Below are 19,989 nucleotides of genomic sequence, written 5' to 3'. Positions count from 1 at the left end.
CACACTAACTTGAAAAACCAGCAGGCACGACCAAGGAGGGATGATGACAAAAATATAGCCATAGGTCCAGAGGGAAAGGGCAGAACCCTGACTCGACTTCTGCTTTCAAAACTAAGTGCATAGCAATATCCTGGAAGACGGCAGCTGTTATGGAAACAGTGGCTGCTATTAGGGATTATGACGTTCCAGACAGGTGGTCTAATAAATGTCAAGGGAAGAGGAAGACACCTGTTAGCATCACACAGGGAGAGGGGATGGAGCAGAAAAGCCAGGTCAGAGGACGTGCAGGGTCAACTGGGACTTGAAGGATTTCAGATTTTGATTTAATGTCTCTTGCCCTCCCCACATGGCCCTGGATAACAAGGTAAAGACAGATTCTCTTGGGCTCTCAGCATCCTCAGCCAGACGAGAAGAGGAAGAGGCTACGCAGTAAGGGGAGCCTAGGATGATGGGAACAGGACCCACGTGATTCCTCTCAAAACCTCGGGCACTGGGGGTGGGCAGCGAAGCCCTAATGGCACTAAAGCCTGTGATACCGAGAATCCAGAACACTCTGCTTCCACCAAACTATCCACGTGGAAGGGAACCCGATCAAAACTCAACCTTTCCCTGAACAGAAAGATGAGGGAGGTCCAGACCTGCAAAGAAATCCAAACAAGCCAAACCAAAGCAAGCCAAGCATAACTCAGGCATGCCCGCATTGTGAGATACTCTTTGCTGAGCTGCTTTCAGCGACGGGGTTAATAAGTAACTCAGGTGGCGCACACACAGACACAGACACACACAGAGACACACACGACCGCTCGCCCAGACCGTCCCCGGTGCTCACCTTCACAGCGGCGGACATGGCTGGGACGCTGCCGTACTGGACGTGCTTCCGCAGGTGATTGCAGATGGCTCGGAGCGTTGGGTGCACTTCCACACAGAATTTACACTTGTAGCCCACCACTTTCCTCTCCTTGATCTTTGGCACCTCTTCTAAGTGACCAAAAGGCTGGTAAAATACAGTGGTAGCCATCAGTACTCCGAGCCCTCGCTCGACCGCCAGCATTTATTCTCTTAGCTTACAAGTACATTGTATTTTAAAGCAGATTAGCAGGTTAAAAACCAAGGGAGATATATGTGAGTGTTTTTATATAACAAATGCATCAGAGTTATGGCACACTGCCTACTACGCAGTCCCCGGAACCCAAATATGTTACGGCTTGTGAGTAGAGAAGATTTCTTTGTAGAAGCTCATTGTCACTGCCAATAAGTTATCTGGTTTTCAAACCAGTCCCAACTACGCAGGTGAAACGTTGCATAGCTGTGCCATTAAATGAATTCCTTGATCAAAACAAAACAAGCAACAAAACCTCTACTCGTTGAGATGTTAGGTTCATGTAGCAAACACTGAAGACCGCATAGCTGAGCCGTGCTAATGATACCAAGAGACAGCCCACCACTGCCTTAGGAAAGAGCGAGTGTCGTTGCGTAACTAGGCTTCAGATAAGGCTACTTGGCAGAAAGACATACATAGAAACCACCCCGAACCTCCCCTGGGGGAGCCATGGGAGGAGTCAGAGGGAGGGAGGGCAGGGAAAAGACCGTGGAGAGCATAGAATGGGGGATAATCAGGCTCGAAATGTTTAATTGACTTATTGAGCTCTCTGGCAAGCTAAGTCACTAGGAAGCCTGCAGCAGTTTGGCTGGCAACGAAGAAGTGCATGTGGGCACCAGTGATGAGAGGCCTCCTGGGGGAAGGGAAATCAAAACATATCCTTACCCTCTCTTGTTTGAAATCTGCAAAAGCACCATCTGCATATTTCTGCTTGCTCAAAAGCTGTTTCCTCCTCTCCTGACGTTTGGCACGCTTCTGGAATTCCTCATTGTGAATGTTCAAGTGTGAGGTCAGCTCGGCTGTGCTTTGCAATTTGCTATCACAGTGCTTACACTGGTAGGCGGAGTTCTGCAGGCGGGGGCCGTTGCTCAGAATGACGAAGTCCCTCTTGAGGTCCCGGCTGTGGTGGTCAGTGTAGTGCATGCACAGTAGCTCCGCCGTGCTGAAAGACAGCTTGAAGCATTTGATGCAGCGGAACGGGAGCCACTCCATCTCCTGCGCTTCGCCCTCCACCTCGGCTTTCTCAAAGCTGCCTCTCTCCTCTTCTTCCAGCAGCGGGGGCTTCTCGTGCTCGTCCGCGTAGACGGCCGTGAAGTAGCCCCCCAACTTGCTGGCGTGCTGCTTCTTGGGGAACACGCCCGGGTGGCGCTTCATGTAGTGGGACACGATGCCCTTCTTGCTGAACGACTGGAAGGCGCACAGGGAGCACTTCTTCTTCTCCACCGCCCGCCGGAGCTCCTCGCTCAGCTGCGGGGAGTCGTCCTTGGGCGGCGACGGGATGATCACCTTGTTGGGCTTGTCGCTGATGGTCCTGGAAGCCGCCAGGCAGTGCGTGTAGTAGGCGTCGATGTCGTGGCGCTTCTGGTAGTGGGCCGCCAGCCCTTTGCGGATGGGGTTGGTGTAGGCACACAGGGCACACTTGAACAGGTTGTTCTTGCCTTCGGGCTGGGCTCGCACGTTGTTGTGCTTGATCCGGTAGTGCCTGGCGATGCCCTTCCTTGTGGAGCAGAAGTACTTGCAGAGCTGGCACCGGAACACAGTGTGGGAGACCAGGTGCGAGGTAGAGAAGTGAGAAGTGGACACGGCCTCCTCTCCCACCTCCTCCTCGGCGATGGAGACTTGGGAGGGGCTCACTTCAGTGGTTATCTCGGGCTCCAGGGAGACTGGCAGCTTCGGGGGCGACGGGGAAAAGACATCAAATTCGGGCTGATTGTGGTACTTCTCGTAGTGGATTTTGAGCTTCTCCAGAGTGCCATGCGTGTACGGACACAGTTTGCACCGGTAGGCGCCATACCCTTGCTTGAAAATCCTGCTGGTCTCCTCCACGTCGTTCTGGGTTATGTCGGCAGACTGCTCCACGTCGTGCACAAAGTCCTCGGCGGTCACCTTGATGGCCGGATGTCGCTTCTGGTAGTGGGTCAGGACGCCATGGATGCGGGTGTTGATGTATGGGCAATGCCTGCATTTGTACACGGCACCTGGGTTGATGTCGATGTCCTGGGCAAAGTCAGCAGCCTTCACCTTCATGCCCGGGTGCTTCTTCCCGTAATGGGTGAGAAGGCCGTGCAGGTTGTTGTACTCAGACTGGCAGACGGTGCACTGGTACGGGGTGGAGGAGATGGCGGGGTTGGCTGAAGCCAGATGCATGCTTTTCTCTGGGGAAAGTCTCGCATCCTCTGGGCATTCAGCTTCCTGCTCGGGGAGGGGGATGGGCATGCTATTCTCACAATTCACAGGGCCTGCCAACTCTTCAGTGGGGAGGATGGGCTTCTCAACACCATCTTTCTCCTTGATAATATCCAGGAGCACCGACTCATCACCATTCATGGCCCAGGGGTGGAATGCTTGGTAGTGATTGGTGATGTCCCAGATGGAGACGGCTTCAAAGACACAGTCCCTGCACCGGTATGTTTTGGCTTCAGCTGGCATTGTGAGGGAGGGAGGGGAGGGGTCTGGCCCAGCCCAGAGTTTGGTGGCCATGTAAGTATAATCAACGTAATGCTCTGGATGCCTCCTTTGGTAATGCAGGAGCAAACCATTGGGCTCTGTATGGGAATAGATGCACCACTCACAGTGGTAGCCAGCTTCTATCAAGCCATCTAGAAACGCCCATCGCATGATGGACGTGACCGTGGCCTTCAGGGCAGGGTGGTCTTTCTTGATATGCTTCCTTAGTGCATAGAAGTAGGGAGAGGTATAGGAACACTGCCTACATTTGAGCGCCCGCAGTTTGGTTTTGTCCCGCTCCGCACCGGAGGTGGGGACAAGCACACAACTGGCAGGCTTCTTCTGGTTCCGGTCGCAGAGGCTTCGGATGGTGGCCGTGTGCTGCCGGATCACGTCGGCATTGGCCTTGAAGTCGCGGTGCTTCTTCTGGTAGTGAATGAGTACACCTTTGACCGTCCGGTTCCCGTAATCACAGTGCTGGCAAAAGAACATCTCATTCTCCACAGGAGGGCCGTCTCTCTCCGAGCTGCTTCGGCTCAGCTGTTGCATGGGGGCGGGTGGCCGAGGGGAGCCTTGGGGCCCTTCGGCCCCTCTCATCATTGCAGCTGTGGGAGGAGCCTGTCTGATATATTTGGCAGTGACCTTTATTTCTGGGTGTCTTTTCTGGTAGTGGACAAGCACTCCCACAACTGACCGATTGCTGTAGGAGCAGTGTTTGCAGTAGTAAAGCTCAGTACTGAGGTCTGGTGGCGGGGGTTGTGGGGGGGGTGGGGAACCCATGTTGGACATTTTGGGAGACATTGGAGCACCCACCTCAAATGACAACTGAGAAAGGGCGGAGCCCCTGTCCACAGACACCATTCGCATGGTTTTCTGGATCCTAAAGTAGGAAGCCTTTTCTTCAGGGTGTTTCTTCTGATAATGAACCAAGACAGAATGCATGTTGGGGCTCGCGAATGAGCACACGTCACAGTCGTAAACGACAACGGTGTTGACCGAGGGGTCCTTCTGATTTTCACATTCTGAAGTAAAGGTCTTTGACGGAGTGTTCTTATTAAACGTAGCCGGCATGCCACCACCACGAGCCACGGGAGTGGACGTCGCCAAGTTCTTGGGAGCCGAATTCAGAATCTCCCTCAGGGTCTGGGATTCGGTGTTCAGCCCTTCCTGCTGCTCCACGACGTAGCTTGAAAATATCATCGCGTTGTTGATCTTCACCGTGGGATGCATTCTTTGGTAATGTGGCATCAGGCTTCTGACATTCGGGCTCGTGTACGAACAGAACCGACAGCGGTAGATCAGGTCCGAATGGTCAAAGTTGAGTACATTCATGGCTTCTGGGTGGTGCTCCCCGTAGTGCTGCTGGAGGTCTTCGAAGTTGGTGTAATCGATGTAGCATTCCAGGCACCTGTACACTGCACTGTGGTCGTTGGGGTCCAAGATGTACCTAAAGCTGAACTTAATGTACGGGTGCATTCGTTGGTAGTGGGTGCTAACACTTCGGGCAGATTTGTTGTTGAAGTCACAGTGTTTGCAATAATAAAGCCTTCCGGAGTCACTGAAGTCTGTGTTTTCATTATTGTGCTCAGTTCCATAGATAGGAGTTTGGGTATTCAGCAGAGCGGTGTTGGAAACCTGGTGATCCTTCATGTTTGTTGAGGAGCCGTAATAATCCTCTTCATCTTCAGAGAGGGTGAGCTCGATTTCAGCCCCATTGGTGGCGTTGTAATCATGGGTGACGTTTCTGAAGTTGGGCTCCTTCTGGGGTTCGCTGGCATCTCTTGCCCAGATCTGTTGGGCCGAAAAGGAAGTGGGAACCTCCAGGATGGGTTCTGTGGGTTCTTCCTCCCTGTCCAACTCAACCTCTATCTCCACTTCATTGTCTTCCTCTTCCTCCTCGTCATCCTCGACATTGATCACCGCATCTTCCTGCTGTTTGGTTTGGTTAATTTTGCTCTGCAGGTTGCTTGCTATCTCGTCAATCCTGGTTCTCTTCTTCACGGGCGATAAATCGAGAGGAAAGTCATTAGCGAGCTTCCTAGAGGACTTAGCTACAAAATTGTTCTTGGAGGACAACCCAAGAATTGAGGTCTGACTTTTCTTCACAGTGTTGCTGGAAGAGGGGTGGCTGTCTGTCTCATTTTCCAATGGTAAGCTTGAGGGCTGGCCCTCGAATTTTGGCAAGTTGTCGCAGAACGAATGTTTGTGCTGCTGATGGACTCTCAGCCCCTTCAGAGTCGTGGTGGAGTAATTACACATGGTGCATTTGTAAGGGTGCAGGGGTGGGGCTTGCGTGGGTGGCTGTGGCTGCTGTGTTGGTGGTGGCTGGGGCTGGGGCGGGGGTGGCACCTGATGTGGTGGCTGCAGCTGTGGTGGCTGCGGCTGCTGCAGCGGCTGTGGCTGTGATGGCGGCGGTGGCGGTGGTGGCGGCGGCGGCGGCGGTGGCTGCTGCTGCTGCAAGGGATCCAACAGGACACCTGACTTTCTACCATTGATGCTCGCGCTCTCGTAAGATACGACGCCTTCATTCAGAGAGGAAGAAATGCTTTCACTCTGGGAATTCACGGCATCCCAATCGGACGTGGTACCCGTGTGACACTGTTTGTGAGCCCCAAGTTTCAGTGAGCTCTTGCAAGTAAACGGACATTCGTCACATTTGTAGACCGCTGTCTTTCCAGATAAGTGGATGTTTTCTATGTGACGGGAAATGCTACGTCGATGCATGGTCAGGAAAGGACAAAAGGGGCACTGGAACCTGTTCATGAATCTTCTAAACGGAATCCCCTTGGTCTCCAATAATTTGTTGCCATCTGAGCCCATCAGCTGCTCTGCAGACATGCCTGAAGCCTGGTGATCCATAGCATTTAAACCATTCTCACTGTCTATTTCATTTAGTTCCTCGTCGGAACTGGAGTCATTGAGCATGCTGTTTGTTTCCAGGTCAGCAGAAGAATTGGTCATGTCCGTCATTCCGTAACGGGATCTCTCGGTCAGGTTCACTAAGCCAGAATTGTGAGGTGACTTCGGCTTCACCTGAGGGTAAGACATGGGCGAAAACTTGGAAGCTGAAGAAGAATTGGGTCTCATGATGGAGTTGCCCATGGAGCCCCTATAGCTGGAGACATTCGTGTTGGGGATCTCCCGGCTGGCAGCATTCATGGACAGATAGGAGGAGTTGGAAGTGGGGCTGGGGGCATTCTTGTTCTGCACATCGGGTAGATTAGTCCCTTCTTGCTGCTGTCTGAGGCTGGAAAGGATCTTGACCATACTGCGATGTTTCTTCATCATGTGGTCACACCAGCGTTCTCGGCGCGGGGTCTGGTAGCTGCACCACTCGCAGCAGAAGTTGCCTCGGGACTTGGTCAAAGGTTTGACCATGGATTCTAAGATGCTGCGCTCTACAACCTCTGCTGGAAGTTCCTTGCAGGGGTCCTGCAGGGACACGGGAGGCACCACAGGGTCTGGCATTGGAGCAGGAGCGGGTGGGGGAGCTGTGGTCTCCTTCAAATTGTTTTTGTGATACATCTTCTGATGCTTAATTATTCTCGCCCTCCTTGGTGACTTGTATGTGCAAAACTGGCAAGAGAAGACCTTTCCAAATCCCTCATGCATCATGATATTATAATTTAAGGATCCCGGGACAGGTGGTCCTGCCGAACTCCCTTCAGCTTGAGCTCCATGGACCTTCCTAGTGTGTTCTATGAGGAGGTTTTTGGACCTGAAGTAGCGTACGCAGAACTTGCATTGAAAAAACTTGTTTGTTGGTTTGGGATTAGGGGCAATATGCTGACCGTAATATCCTGGACTGTGGCCATAGTAACTTCCGGTCCCCAGTGCAGTTGCATTTTGACCTAAAGAGAAAGCACAAGGCAAGTGAGAAGAGAAAAGCAAAACAAAAGTGAATCATTCAATCATGACAATCAGTCCTGTGTCAATTTTTCTTCATTAATAAACACCACATTCAAAAGGCCTAATGTCTCAATACAAGCCTTTACAGAGTGTTCGTGAAGCATTAATGAACATTCACATATTTCACCTTCTCATGGAAGGAAATGCAGTATACAGGTTTTGGTATAATATTCTCCTTATCTCCATAAATGAGCCACATAGCTATAAACAAAAAAAATCTGCTTCATAAATTGTGATATCTGTTCTAGAACTTTCCAAGATGCTACCTTGTTCTCCAAATTAAAAGGAAACTAAGGCATGGGCATTTAGCCTCATGATTAAGACACCTGCATCCCCCGTTGCAGTACATCAAGCTCCAGCCCCTGACTCTGGCTTCCAGCTAATGTGGACCAGAGGAGCGAGTGGTGATGATGCAAGTGATTCGGTTCCTGCAAGCCATGTGGGAGACCTAGAGTGTGTTCCTAGATCCTGGCTTCAGCCCTGAGTATTCAGGAAATAAACCACCAGATGGGAGCCCTCACTATCTGTTTCAGTGCCTCTCATAAGTAAATAAATACATATTTTAAAATACACAAATCTTTCTCTAAAAAATAAAAGGAAACTAGAAACATGAAGAAGTCAAGAAGACAATAACCTGGGATACCCAAGGAGAGAAAACACAGTGCCCAGACCACACAAATGGTTAACAAAGACCAAGAGACTCTGCCGAAGCCACACCTACCAAAAACCACAGCTACAGCTACAAGTAGATGACAGCAATTACATATACGAGCTCTCCTGAGTGTAGTACAGGTTTACCTGATAAATCCTCTGCAATCGCAAACTCATCCTTTATAGAAGAAAACTCCACCTCTGTCTGGTTGCTGGCATTCATGGATCCAGACCGGGGCTCGTTCGCATTGTCCTCGGCAACATCCGTCGGCTGCAGAAAGGCGGTGTGGACATCCTGGATGTGTGCCTTGAGATCTTCATAGGACGGGGCTCTGAAATCACAGCCATCACACTGAAGCACCTCCATGGCCTGGATCTAGCCTCTCACATTAGGAACCTGGGCAGAAGTCAGAATACAACATTGTAAGGCATGCGCTCATCACACCCCTCAAGCGCACAGGACGACACAGCCATTAGAGAGAAAACGTCTCATGGAGGGACATTTCTCTCACTGCTCTTTGCCAACTGGAACGCTGGCCGAAGAAAGGCCAACTGGTCATAATAGACATGATGTCCTTGACTTTGTAATCTCAAAGAAGGAAAAAAACATAAATGTTCTCTGGTTTGATGTATCTTCAAATGCCATTTGTTAAGGAAAGCCTTACTACTTCAAAAGTTTTATTACTTTCTGAGTTTTTCCAGAGAATTCAAATTTCCTGGTAACTTAATATTATGGACTTTAATTCTGCCTTGGACTCATTTCCTTCTTGAACAAGAAACTTGTCAGAAGTCAGGAAGATGTTCATACAGAAGAAATGGCAAGTTCAACTCTCATTTGCTGTTTTCATATTATTACACTGGTGTGTTATCATCAAACGGTGAAACAGTAGGCAATCTCAGGAGTCATGGTAGAGAGTTTATTGTAGCTTTTATTATCTTAATATCTTTACTGGTATTGGGGTACACCTCTTCCCTCCCTTCCCCCAATAGTGTAGTTGTTTTTTTTTTTTTCCCATGAGCTAAATAGTTATTTGTTCGTTTACTGCCTACCAATTATAACCTAACAGTTTCTCCAATCTAATTAGGTCATAAAATATTTCTCATGAGGTTTTCCAACAACCAACTTCGGATGACAACCAGTTTCTAAAGTTGCACCCCCATCCTGGTTTACATAAGATGACAGAAACAAGCAGGTTCCAAAAGGAGCTTCTAAATCATGATTTTTCATCTTCTCCACTTCTCTCCTACTTCTCTCCTTTACAAAAAAAAAAAAAAAAGTGCATACTTGGATGCGACAAGCTGTGAACCTGTTGTGGAATAAAGCAAAACTTCCTTCACTCTGCTACTTCCTGTGTGGCTGAAATCATACAGAGAGCTTCACACAACCTCCACGGAAAGTCCCACCATTAAGAAATCAAACAGGTATCTGAAAGGTGTAGCGCTTCCTATCCTACTATATATCCTAAGTGGAGACACCTGGTTATTATCTTAATGAGTGAGTTATTTCATTAAGCTCACCACAAACTCTACTGAGTCATTGCAATCTAGAACCAGATGTCCAAGAACTAAAGCTGCAGCCAAGTCTATTTTATGATGCAATTTTCTATACCTTTACTGTAAAAGATAAATGATTTCTGCAGGAGGAACCAAGTCCAGTAATAACATGTCAATGCTGTGAAAGGAGCCATGGCAGGAGGATTTTCTAAGAAAGAATGCTCCTCCTGATAGCCTGCTAAAATAACTTCTGGCAAGTCCAGCCCTGGACAGACTGAGCTTGCAGAGTGAGACACAGATATTTACCTCGTCTTCTTTTCACCCAGCAATTTATCCTTTTTCAATAAACACTGAACTGTGCACCAGAGTCTTTTCAGCTAACTAAGTTTCAATATTCCAGATACACAAGCTTTTATGTCTAAGCACCAACCCAAATTGTGTGGAAGAGGTTGCTATCAGCTCTGGATCAAATTACAGCAGTCAGTGAGGCCCCACCCCGCTTCTCCTTTCGCACAGTCCATTAGACCTGAAAACAAATTTTTCCATGGTGCAGACGACTCCTGCATTTAGAACACTTCACAGAAAAAAAGCAGATCATCCAGTGCGCGCTCCCCATCCCCCAAGCTTAGTCCTTTCATCTCAGCCAAACAAGCCACAGCGCTGCTGAATGTGTTTATCACACTTTCAAGAGATAGGAGCTCCTGCGTCACTGAAGCTCTAAGACTCACTAAGCTGCCCTAGTCCTCTGAGCTTTAGGAGCAGCCATTTTAGCTCAAGGCTTCTCCTCGGTTCACAACATGGCTTCTCTTGGAGTCTGCTAGGCTGACAATCAGAAATGAACGCTCGGAGGGCAGGCTGGGCTCCTCCTAGGCTCTTCTCTGCCCGACAAAGGACGATCTGTTTTCCTTTCTCTCCGAAAAGCAGCACCTTTCTCCTCCTCAAATGTCATTCACCAAGATCTCCAAAGGGTCTTTTATTCCATGATGGATAACGCTGGTTCGTTAGTCCCAGCAGAGCACTGGTTAGAGCAGGACCCTGGACCAGACAGACCCTTGTCCTCCAGTAGGACTTGGGGCTGCGCTAGGGGGACCTCCAGAGTGCCTTGGCTTCTTGGGAGTCATCCTTCCACACACAGAAGACATACCACCCGAAGCTGCATGCCAGATTCCAAAGTCTAATGACCTTTGTTAATCACCAGCCAGTCTGTCTGCATCAGCAGACCCTGCCAACTGACACACCCTTCAACACAAAGGCCGCAGCTATTCCTTTTAAAAGAGGTTCTCTGAAAGCTCCATTGTGTAGCCCAGAGGAAAACAAAATCTCTTCCCTTGAAAACTTCAAGCCTTTAGAAATAACGCCACAAAAGGCTTTCTGCTGGGTGTCTTTTGGAAAGTTTGAGCCTGCTTTGCACCACGTCAACAAAAATGACACTTCTGCACAAGGAAAGCAGGGCACCTTGGGTGTGCAATCATCCACCTAGAGTTGAAATTCACCTGTCTGGGCAGTTCTCTGATTTCCTGGTGTCTTCCGAAGCTATTTTCAAGGATGCTAACTTCACTGGCTATAAACATAAACTAACAATCTCCGGGTTCGGCTACAAAGGAGATTAAAGGGTTAGGAGATCAGAAAAAAAAAAAAAAAAAAAAAAAGAGGCACTGATTTGGAAAAAGAAGAGATGATGAAAGTGATTTCCTAATGGGTTCTAGCTTTAATGTTGTTGCAGTCTCTCCCTCAAAAATAGCTCGGAGCCTTAGAAGAGGTTAATCTCCAAGCTGCTGGGAGAACCAGCATCAGGTAGAGCTGAACGGCCTTCAATTTGATGTCTGCACCAAGCACTGAAATGAGGATGTAGCCTACTTTGAAAGCCATTTTGCCTTTGTGTACACTTTTCTCCTGAAGGCACTGACAGAAGAAAGAAACAGAAATTGCTAGCATGGCCCAAGCAATCCAAGAAATAGAAACTTGATGAGTTGATGAGACTGTGGTTGTACACACATGCAAAAAAGGGGGGAGGGTGGGAGGAGAGAAGCAAGGGGAGGAGAGAAGGGGAGCCGGGACAGAGACAAAGAAAACTGGACCTGAGGATGCTCCATCCATCACGCAAAGATTATGCTTCTGCAGCAGATGGTACTCCTTTAAGAAGCCAACAATGAGTGAAACTGCGTGTTTGACTGTCTCACCAAGCCAGAGGAGGAACTATGCTAAGAGGCTAGCCTAGACTCTAAGCCACTACAAAATTATGGCTGAAGGTCAAAAGCCTGGATCTCTTATCACTTACTTCATTTAATTAATAAGACTGTGATTATGAGATTAGCCACATTTTTTTTCCTCACCAAATCTGCAAAAGCAGAAGTAGATGAGGAAGGCAGTGAATTAAGTCAAAAGAAAAGCCATTTCAAAAGGTTTCTGAGATGAATCTGCAAAATGAACTAACACGCCCCATCTCCTACCTCCAAGGCACTATCCTCAGACCCCACAAGGCCGAATAGGTTCCACCTGTGACTCTGACTAGCACCCCCCCCACCATGATAACGCCAGCCAGGTTGAAAACAGGTTCCCTCTAAAACAGCCCAATACCTAATGCGATTGACTCTCCTAACATGAAACCTCAGACCGCCCTAACTATTCACCATTCTTCAGTTCTACTTACTCTTAGTTCTGGGTTTCTTCAGTTGACATTCATAGCTTGAGAACTTCAAACTCTGGAGTTCTGATGGGAAACCCAAAATCTAATTGTCCATGCTTGACAAACTCATGAACACAAGTTTAAAAACCATCCAGAGATGATGTTCACGGTTTGGAACATACTCAGAGACACGAGAAAGAGGAAAAGGAAATTAGGGCCACAGCCTGCTCTTTCTCCATCTCAGGAAGACTGACTTTCATTTAGGCCTCCCGCCCACCCGCTGGCTGTGCTCAGAATCCCAGGGATCCATCATTAAGCCTCAGGTTTTTCTCCTCTGAAGGAGCGGGGAGAGAAACCACAGCTTCGTCGTGCACGTCCTTCCAACTCACTGCTCAGATGTAATTGGAGAGGGGAGGCGTCCTGGACGCTTCATGGCATTCTCACAAGGCCGCCACCATCAACTCTTGTCCAGGTCAGCTTGGCAAACACTGCTCTTTAAAAGCTCAGTGGCCCAGGAGCATAAATGTGGTCCCCAAGTCAAAACCCCAACTGTCTCCAGGAAGCAACCAGAGCAAAATGCAGAGGCCTTGCCTGCATCTAACCTGTTCCCTGACTGAAGGGCTGCGGACCAGAAATAAAGCTGTGAAGCACCACAGCCATGTGATTCAGTAGCAACTAATTATAACCTTCAAAGCCTCTGAGAAATTGAACCAGAAACACCATAAGGTGCTTTTCCTCTGTCCACTCCAGAAACCTACTTTCGTTTATAAGACACTGAACTCCCCAATCCTCCTCAATCACAATTCTAATAAAAGGCTTGAGTGAGCACCTGTTGTTTGTGCTTTTCTTACTTTCCTTTCCTTTGAATGTAGAAACTAATTATCCAAGGACAGGTAATGCAATGCATGAACTTCAGAATAGCTCAGCTCCAAAAAAAAAGAGGAAACCAAGAACCTTAAGATCACTCTTAAAAAATGTATTTACAGATCAGAAATCGTTGATAGAATGAGGTCAACAAGTTGTGGCTTGTAATGGGAGGTCAATATTTCTAATTGTAAGACCCAAGACCTTGGGAAGAGAAATAGAAAGGAAAAACCACTAATTAACAAACTTGTGAATGTTGGCTTGCTGTTCTCAGCAACAAGGAATGTTCTACAACGCTACTAATCATTTACTCCGGTCATGGCCAAAGTAGAAGTCCTAGTAACTGAAAAATCATTTCAAGTATGTTTCTAAACAGTCCTGAAATGAGAAGTAGAGGTGAAATCTCTTCTAGGGACACTAGTTATGGAATCAGATCTACAAATGCAAATATGGAATATCTAATTTTTTAAACACATACATAGTGATCAATTTCCTTGATTACGTTGGAACTCAGATATGAGCATGTGTGCTTCAAATTTCACAAGACCTAGGGGAGAATCAATCCATGTCTGAATAAGTGCAAATGACATACGTACTAGAACCATGTTATTGTTTCTAAAAAATCAACTAGTTAAATAACCCAGCAAAGACCTTCCAACAATAATTCGCTTCCACGGCTCTCACTGCATTTGGTACTACTATAGACCCTGGCTCACCATGTGGTGTCTTCAAATGTCCCATCAAATGTTTATACTGTTTGCTACATGATCTAAGCAGTTCTGTGTACTCCTGGCAATTTACCACACTAATGAAAGGTTTAACATATCAGGGAGGATAAATAATTAAGGAATTCAGAAGGGAGACACAGCTGTTCTTCAAAACCAAATTTTCAGAAGAGAAAGGATTAATTTGCAGTCACATATGTAACCCCCAATATGAGACTGGATTTAAATAGTAGCCGGGAAATACCATGAGACCGAGTGCTGCCAATGCAAGTGGCCTCTGTTGTGCATGCTCGGCCTGGTCCATCTGTGGAACCTTGTACACAAGCACAGTGTCTGAAGCAGGCAATTTGCAGATTAATAACCCAGTCGCCTTCTGGATAAGGATGCTAGTCTTCAAGTTCTCTCTTAATTCAGGTTTGCTCTCCTGAATAAAGTTTTCAAGTATTACAGCACATGTTGGAGTCATATTTCATAGCAGATGCCTTTGGGATCGTCATTAAAATGAGATGAGCATCTAGGGATATAATCCAAGTGGCTTAAAAATGTTGGATATGTAAATAAGAACTGATTCTGGCGGAGTGACCTGTTATGAAAGCAGGTAGTGAATGTCTAACACAGAAAGAGATACTACATACCTTCTGGAGAATTCATGCATTCCTTTGCAATGATATAAGGCTAATTGAGGCCAACAGGCCAATAGGCAGTCTGCCAGCTCTCCTGTCCTTAGAAAAGGAAGCGTGTGATGTGAACAAGGAGATAAAAGGAGAGAAGGGACAAGAAAAGAAAGGGAGGAAGCAGGGTGGTATCTCAGCAGCTTCAGCCTTCATTGTGTGGGAAGAGGAACCTGCAGTTCACTAGATAACTCCAGCTCTCCAAGTGTCCTGACAATATTCTGAGATGTGACTTAGAAACAAAACAAAACGCAGACACCTTCCCCCACACTAAAAATCTCCAAAGAAGGCAACCATGACAAACTAGATCACAGCTCCTCATCATGTTCTTTCAAAAAATGGAAAACCATTCTTGGTGTCGAATGAATACATTAGAAGTGATAAGTACAGAGGAGTTCTCTGAAATGTCAGGGGTTCATCAGGAAGCTCCTTGGAAACTTTGAAGTCATTCTTGCCCTAGCATTTAGGAACAAGAGATAACTGATTTCTCTCCTCCAGAGCCAAACCTCACCCATCCAGCAGAGACAGAAAATCACGGTGTTCCTTTATAGACTCTTCAGAATGCTGGCTGGGTTTCTACAGCCACTTTTCACACTACAAGAACTCTCATTATAAAAATTGTAAAATTAAAGGGAAGTTGCAGATATGCTGCTGGGTCTTCATTACAGAACTGATTAAGACGCAGAGTAAGCAAAAGCCACACTAAGTCATCTTGCACATCATGAAAGACCAAAACACGCACTGAGTTCTTTCCTTGTGAGCTCGGCGGCCTGACTGACCTCAGGGCTTGGAGCTACCATCAAGGCCAAAACTGTTCTTGGCTCTCAAGATCCAGCCAAACACACCAAGTCTGGATTCTGTGGTTTCAGTAAAGGAATCCAGAAACCATTTTAACAACTTACCTCACTCAGTAGTATTATTTCAAGGAAAAAAAAAATGACATCTGGCTGTTGTCTTGTGGCGAGTATAGGAAAATTCGGCCAAAAGAGCTTCATCCATGTGGGGGGAAAAGTCCACAGAAGTCCCAACCTCAGCTCCCTGACACTTGTTGACTCTTGTGTGTCCATGGTTTTGCCCAAAAAACTTCAGCCACGTCATTTCCTTTGGATGAGAACTGACCTGGGTCGCTCCCTATAAGTGGCAGGTCTCAATACAATGACTCTGTGGTCAAATTTCTTACGTCAGATGAAACTCTCTCCAAATCAGGATTCCTGTTCTGACTGCTCTGTCTGATGAATGTCCCCAGCAACCTGTGGTCTCAAAAGGCCAACGACAGCTGGGTCTATGTGGACCAGGAACACCCTGACGGCACCTACCCAAGGAGTCTGTGATGTTGTTTTCCTCTTCTTGGCCGCCACCTACAGCAGAAGCTGTCAGAAAGCTGCCCTTCTTCCTGATTCAACCAGCCAACTGGCCCATTGAGATGCGTTAGTGTCCGCACCATATTAATAGAGTCTTATAGTAGGAAAAACACAGCATGTATTTATACAATGGGACTGGCAGATACCTCAGAATTGGAATTTTTTTTTCCAAAAAGACAGTTATTTCTTTTCTCTTGCAATCTCCGATCATACTTTTGGCAAGTAAGTTTATACCCAAAAGTTGCTGTACCCCAGAAATGAAGCAGAGAGCTTATACATTTGTTTGCCAACACAACGGTAGGCTTTATAATGACATGAAAATATGTTCAGGTACTTGGTCAAGCCACGTATTGCATAAATCCTTGACAAATCTCACTTTTGCCTAACAAACTTAAGCTTCTGCAGCATATTCATTATTAGGTCATTCCTTTAAAAAACAAAACAAAACCAGGGGCTGGCATTGTGGCTCAGATAGTAAGCCACCGCCTGTGATGCCAGCACCCCATATGGGTGCTGGTTTGTGTCCCAGCTGCTCCACTTCCGATCTAGCTCCCTGTTAATGGCCTGGGAAAGCAACAGAAGACAGCCCAGTGCTTGGGTTCTTGCCACCCATGAGAGAGACCCACAGGAAGCTTCTGGTTCCTGGCTTCAACCTGGCCCAGCCTGGGCCACTGTGGCCATTTGGGGAATGAACCAAAGGATGGGAGATTCTCTCTCTTTCCCTGTCTCTAGGTAACTCTGTCATTCAAATAAATTATAAGTCTTTAAAACAAAACAAAAAGTTATCTTGAAATATTTATCCAGCCAATGAAAGAATTTGTCCTTAGGTCACTAACACCAAAAAGTGACAGGAAGTGTGATGTCTCTGTCTACCATATTCACCCTGAGCAAGTCTTTCAAGGCATCACTTTGATCATCTGCTAGATGAGATCATGATGGTCAACCTTTTTTGTACAAATTGACTTGTTTTACAAGATCTCCTTCTCACATTCTGAAAGGTTTTTTTACTGATTACATTTACCCCCTTACTTTATATTATTATTATGAAACATAGATGCCAGTGTTCAGGTGGCAATCTCCTCATTATTCATGCCTAGGCTCTAAGACTTTATTCTCCAAGGGGCTTTCCCTGACAATTCCATTCAATGTCAAACACCACTCCTAACCCTACTCCCAAGAAAATGAACACCCTGCCCACAACAACATCCATACTTGGTTTCCTTTGTTGTTGACATGATACTTGTTTGTCCGTGGTCTGTATCCCTTGACTAAATTCTAAGCACTTTAAGAACAGGTCTGTCTTGTTCACATTGGTATCTAGCCCTGGTGACAGGGTACACAGTATACTCAACAGATACTCAGCCAATATGTGCTGTGTGAATGAATGAATGAAAAGACAGTTTCTGAATGAAAAGATTCTAATCCAACATAAAAAAGATTAGACATGAAGGTTAGGTTCCTCTACTAACCCAGTGTTATTAACCAGTGGCCTCAACCAGGGACAATTTTCCTCCCCCTGCCCCCAGCCCAGGGATATCTGGCAATACCTGAAGATATCTGCATATATCGCAGTTAGAGAAGTGCTACCAGCATCCAGAGGGTAGAGGCCAGAGAGGCTGTTAACCATTCTACAATGCACAGGACAGCCCTCACAGGAAAGAGTGATGTGATTCAAAAAATGTCAGCAGTGCCAAGGTTGGAAACTGTGTCACAAATGATCTCCAGGGTTTTCGTCTCTGAACATAACCCGTCTGCCTTTACAATCCCTTCCTGGGGTCCTGTCTGAGGAATATCTGGATCAGATAATCAAGAAGTTCTCTCCCAACATCAAGACCTTAGGATTCAGTGGTTCTAACTGATTAGCAGAGCCTATGCATATGATACCACAGGTTTTCAGTTTTATTTTTCAGATTTGGGTGTCTTACCAAAAATCTTTCAGGAAAAACCCAAGATGAAGGAAGGCATGTAACTGGTCTTTCCTTAAGTGAAATGGCCTTGAATTGTTGATGACCCTATGGGGTTTGTAAGCAAGGGTCCAATGTCATTAAAAGTGATCAAGTTCTACACTCAGCATGTGGCCTCCAACTAAAATTTCTATTAAAAACACAATGCATATTTTCTTTTATCCAATGTGTAAAGCTATCTTCTTTCTAAGCGATGGAGCTCCAGGCTACTCAAAATCACTTTTCAGAGGACAAGTAATGTGTTCCTTTTTGTTCTATGTCCCCAGGGCCCAGCACAGGTCTGGCCCTGATGAGATTTGTGGTATGAATGACTAACTGTATGCATGCCTGCTTTCCAGGAGAAAATGAAGCAATGGCACCAATTCAAATGAAATGCTTAGGAACCCAAGCAATTCCTGAAAGCCTCCAAGACCAGAAAAGCAAAACAAAACAAAATTTAGTACTGTATGACACTTCCCACCACAACTAATGTGGCTAAGGAATCCACATCACGATGATTAGTTGACTACGGGGATACGAGAAATTGTAAGCTCTCACTTATTCTTGATATTTAAGTAGACAGTCATCCTCCTTTTCCTCAGCACCCAGGTCCTCTGGCTGCACTGTTCCACCCTTGTATTCATCATGCTGAGATAATACCTGGGGTCATTATCTATGGCTACATTTGACACTTCTTGGTCTCCTTCTCTCCACAAAAACTTTTCCATTCGTTTTACTTATGTAGTTAGTTATTTGAAAGAGTTACAGAGAAAAAGGGAAAGAGACACAAAGAGGGAGAGAGAGAGAGAGAGAGAAAGAGAGAGAGGAAGAGAGATCTTTCATCCTCTGGTTCACTCCTCATATGACCGCAGTGACCAGGGCTTCGCCAAGCCGAAGCCAAGATTCGGGAGCCAGGAGCTTCTTGTGGGTCTCTCACATGGGTGCAAGGGCCCAAACACTTGGGCCATCTTCCATTGCTTTCCCCAGGCCATTAGCAGGGAGCTGGATTGAAGTGGAGCAGCTGGGACTTAAATGGGCACACATATGAGATGCCAGCGTCAGATGACAGCTTTACCTGCTACGCCACAATACCGGCCCTCCAAACCTTTCTGCTCTTGGCTTGCAAAGCATTTTGGAAAGCCCTAGGAAGAATTCGACCCAAATGCTATCGTAGAGGTAGGTATAACAGAATTAACTAGAAGCAGAATTTTCTCTCCTTAGCATCCCTACAAACTACTGAAACCACATATAACTTGTGCCGTCTTCAAATCAAAAAAGAAATGCTCTGAAATAACCTTGGTCAGGCTGAAAATGTCCACTAGAGAGGAGATCTTTAAAGATCACACAGCTCAACCTGGCCCAGCATCTCATTTTTCAGATGCGAAAAAAATCAGAATCTCAAGTAACATCACCTGCCCAAGCCTTCTGGAACACAAAATCTTTGATGCCAGAAAAAAAAAATGTTTATTGAATTCCATAATTGGAGAAGGGAGATCAGTAGTTGAGACACTCCATAAATGTTGTTCAGTGTATCAAAGACTATTCAGACTTAAAGTCTCTGCACCACACATTCTTAGTAATAAGTCTCTTTCTTCACTGGGGGGCCGATTCCAGTGTAACTCCCAGTGTTTCCTCTGCTCTGGATTCACACTCCGGAGAGTTAACTGAAAAGGTACAAAATCCATTGTCTGCAGTTTGTTCAAAGAACTTCTTAGGCATGCAAGCAGTGTGTTCAGACTTTGGAAGCACATTTGGAAGACTGAAAGTTGCTGACAAAGGTATACACGCAAGAACAAGAGCTATAACATTGAATTATCTTTCTTCAGAATCCAACCTCATGGAATCAGAACAAGGTTATGTAGTAGCTTTATGCCTGCCAAATCTACCCCCTGAGAAACATCGTCTTGTTTCTTACGGAAAATGTGCACAGCCAACAAAGTCACTGAAGAGTCTGGCTGAATGAGCCTTAGGGGTATCTGGAAACATCAGGGTCAGTTCATGTAAAATGGAACAGAGAAAAGTCGTCAGTCCTACAGATGCCTGGCAGGGAAGCCAGCCTCCTTCTAGAAGATCTAGTATGTGGCTCTGAACAATAATACCAGAGTATTGTTGATAGCAGATTTCACTTCCAATTACAGGAGGGACCTTCACAAAGTTCATGGAATGTGCAATATTATGAAAAAAAATTATGGGTGCAT

At 46.4% G+C, this 19,989-nt stretch overlaps 1 protein-coding gene across 22 annotated transcripts in view; it reads right to left on the bottom strand.

Moving 5' to 3' along the window:
- The window catches only part of ZNF462 (zinc finger protein 462), a 148,799-nt gene that overhangs the window by 80,121 nt on the left and 48,689 nt on the right, over window positions 1–19,989 (bottom strand). For 5 of the 22 annotated variants that reach the window (XM_051855980.3, XM_089319136.1, XM_089319132.1 and 2 more), the window contains exons 1-4: window positions 12,252–12,857; window positions 8,255–8,504; window positions 1,766–7,398; window positions 830–994 (exon numbers count right to left, since the gene is read on the bottom strand). In XM_051855980.3, the coding sequence (XP_051711940.3) occupies window positions 830–994; window positions 1,766–7,398; window positions 8,255–8,474 (6,018 nt within the window). In that variant the 5' untranslated portion in view covers window positions 8,475–8,504; window positions 12,252–12,857. Of the gene's footprint in view, window positions 1–829; window positions 995–1,765; window positions 7,399–8,254; window positions 8,505–9,907; window positions 10,054–11,679; window positions 11,818–12,051; window positions 12,177–12,251; window positions 12,858–19,989 lie in introns of those variants that run through there. The other 17 variants (XM_051855978.3, XM_051855976.3, XM_051855982.3 and 14 more) reach the window with 8 other exon arrangements.

This window comes from Oryctolagus cuniculus, chromosome 1, assembly GCF_051225735.1.
Source record: "Oryctolagus cuniculus isolate XC-2025 breed Fujian yellow rabbit chromosome 1, ASM5122573v1, whole genome shotgun sequence".
NCBI lineage: Eukaryota > Metazoa > Chordata > Mammalia > Lagomorpha > Leporidae > Oryctolagus > Oryctolagus cuniculus.
The sequence above is the reverse complement of the archived record's forward strand: the minus strand, read 5'-3'. Positions and strand labels throughout refer to the sequence as shown.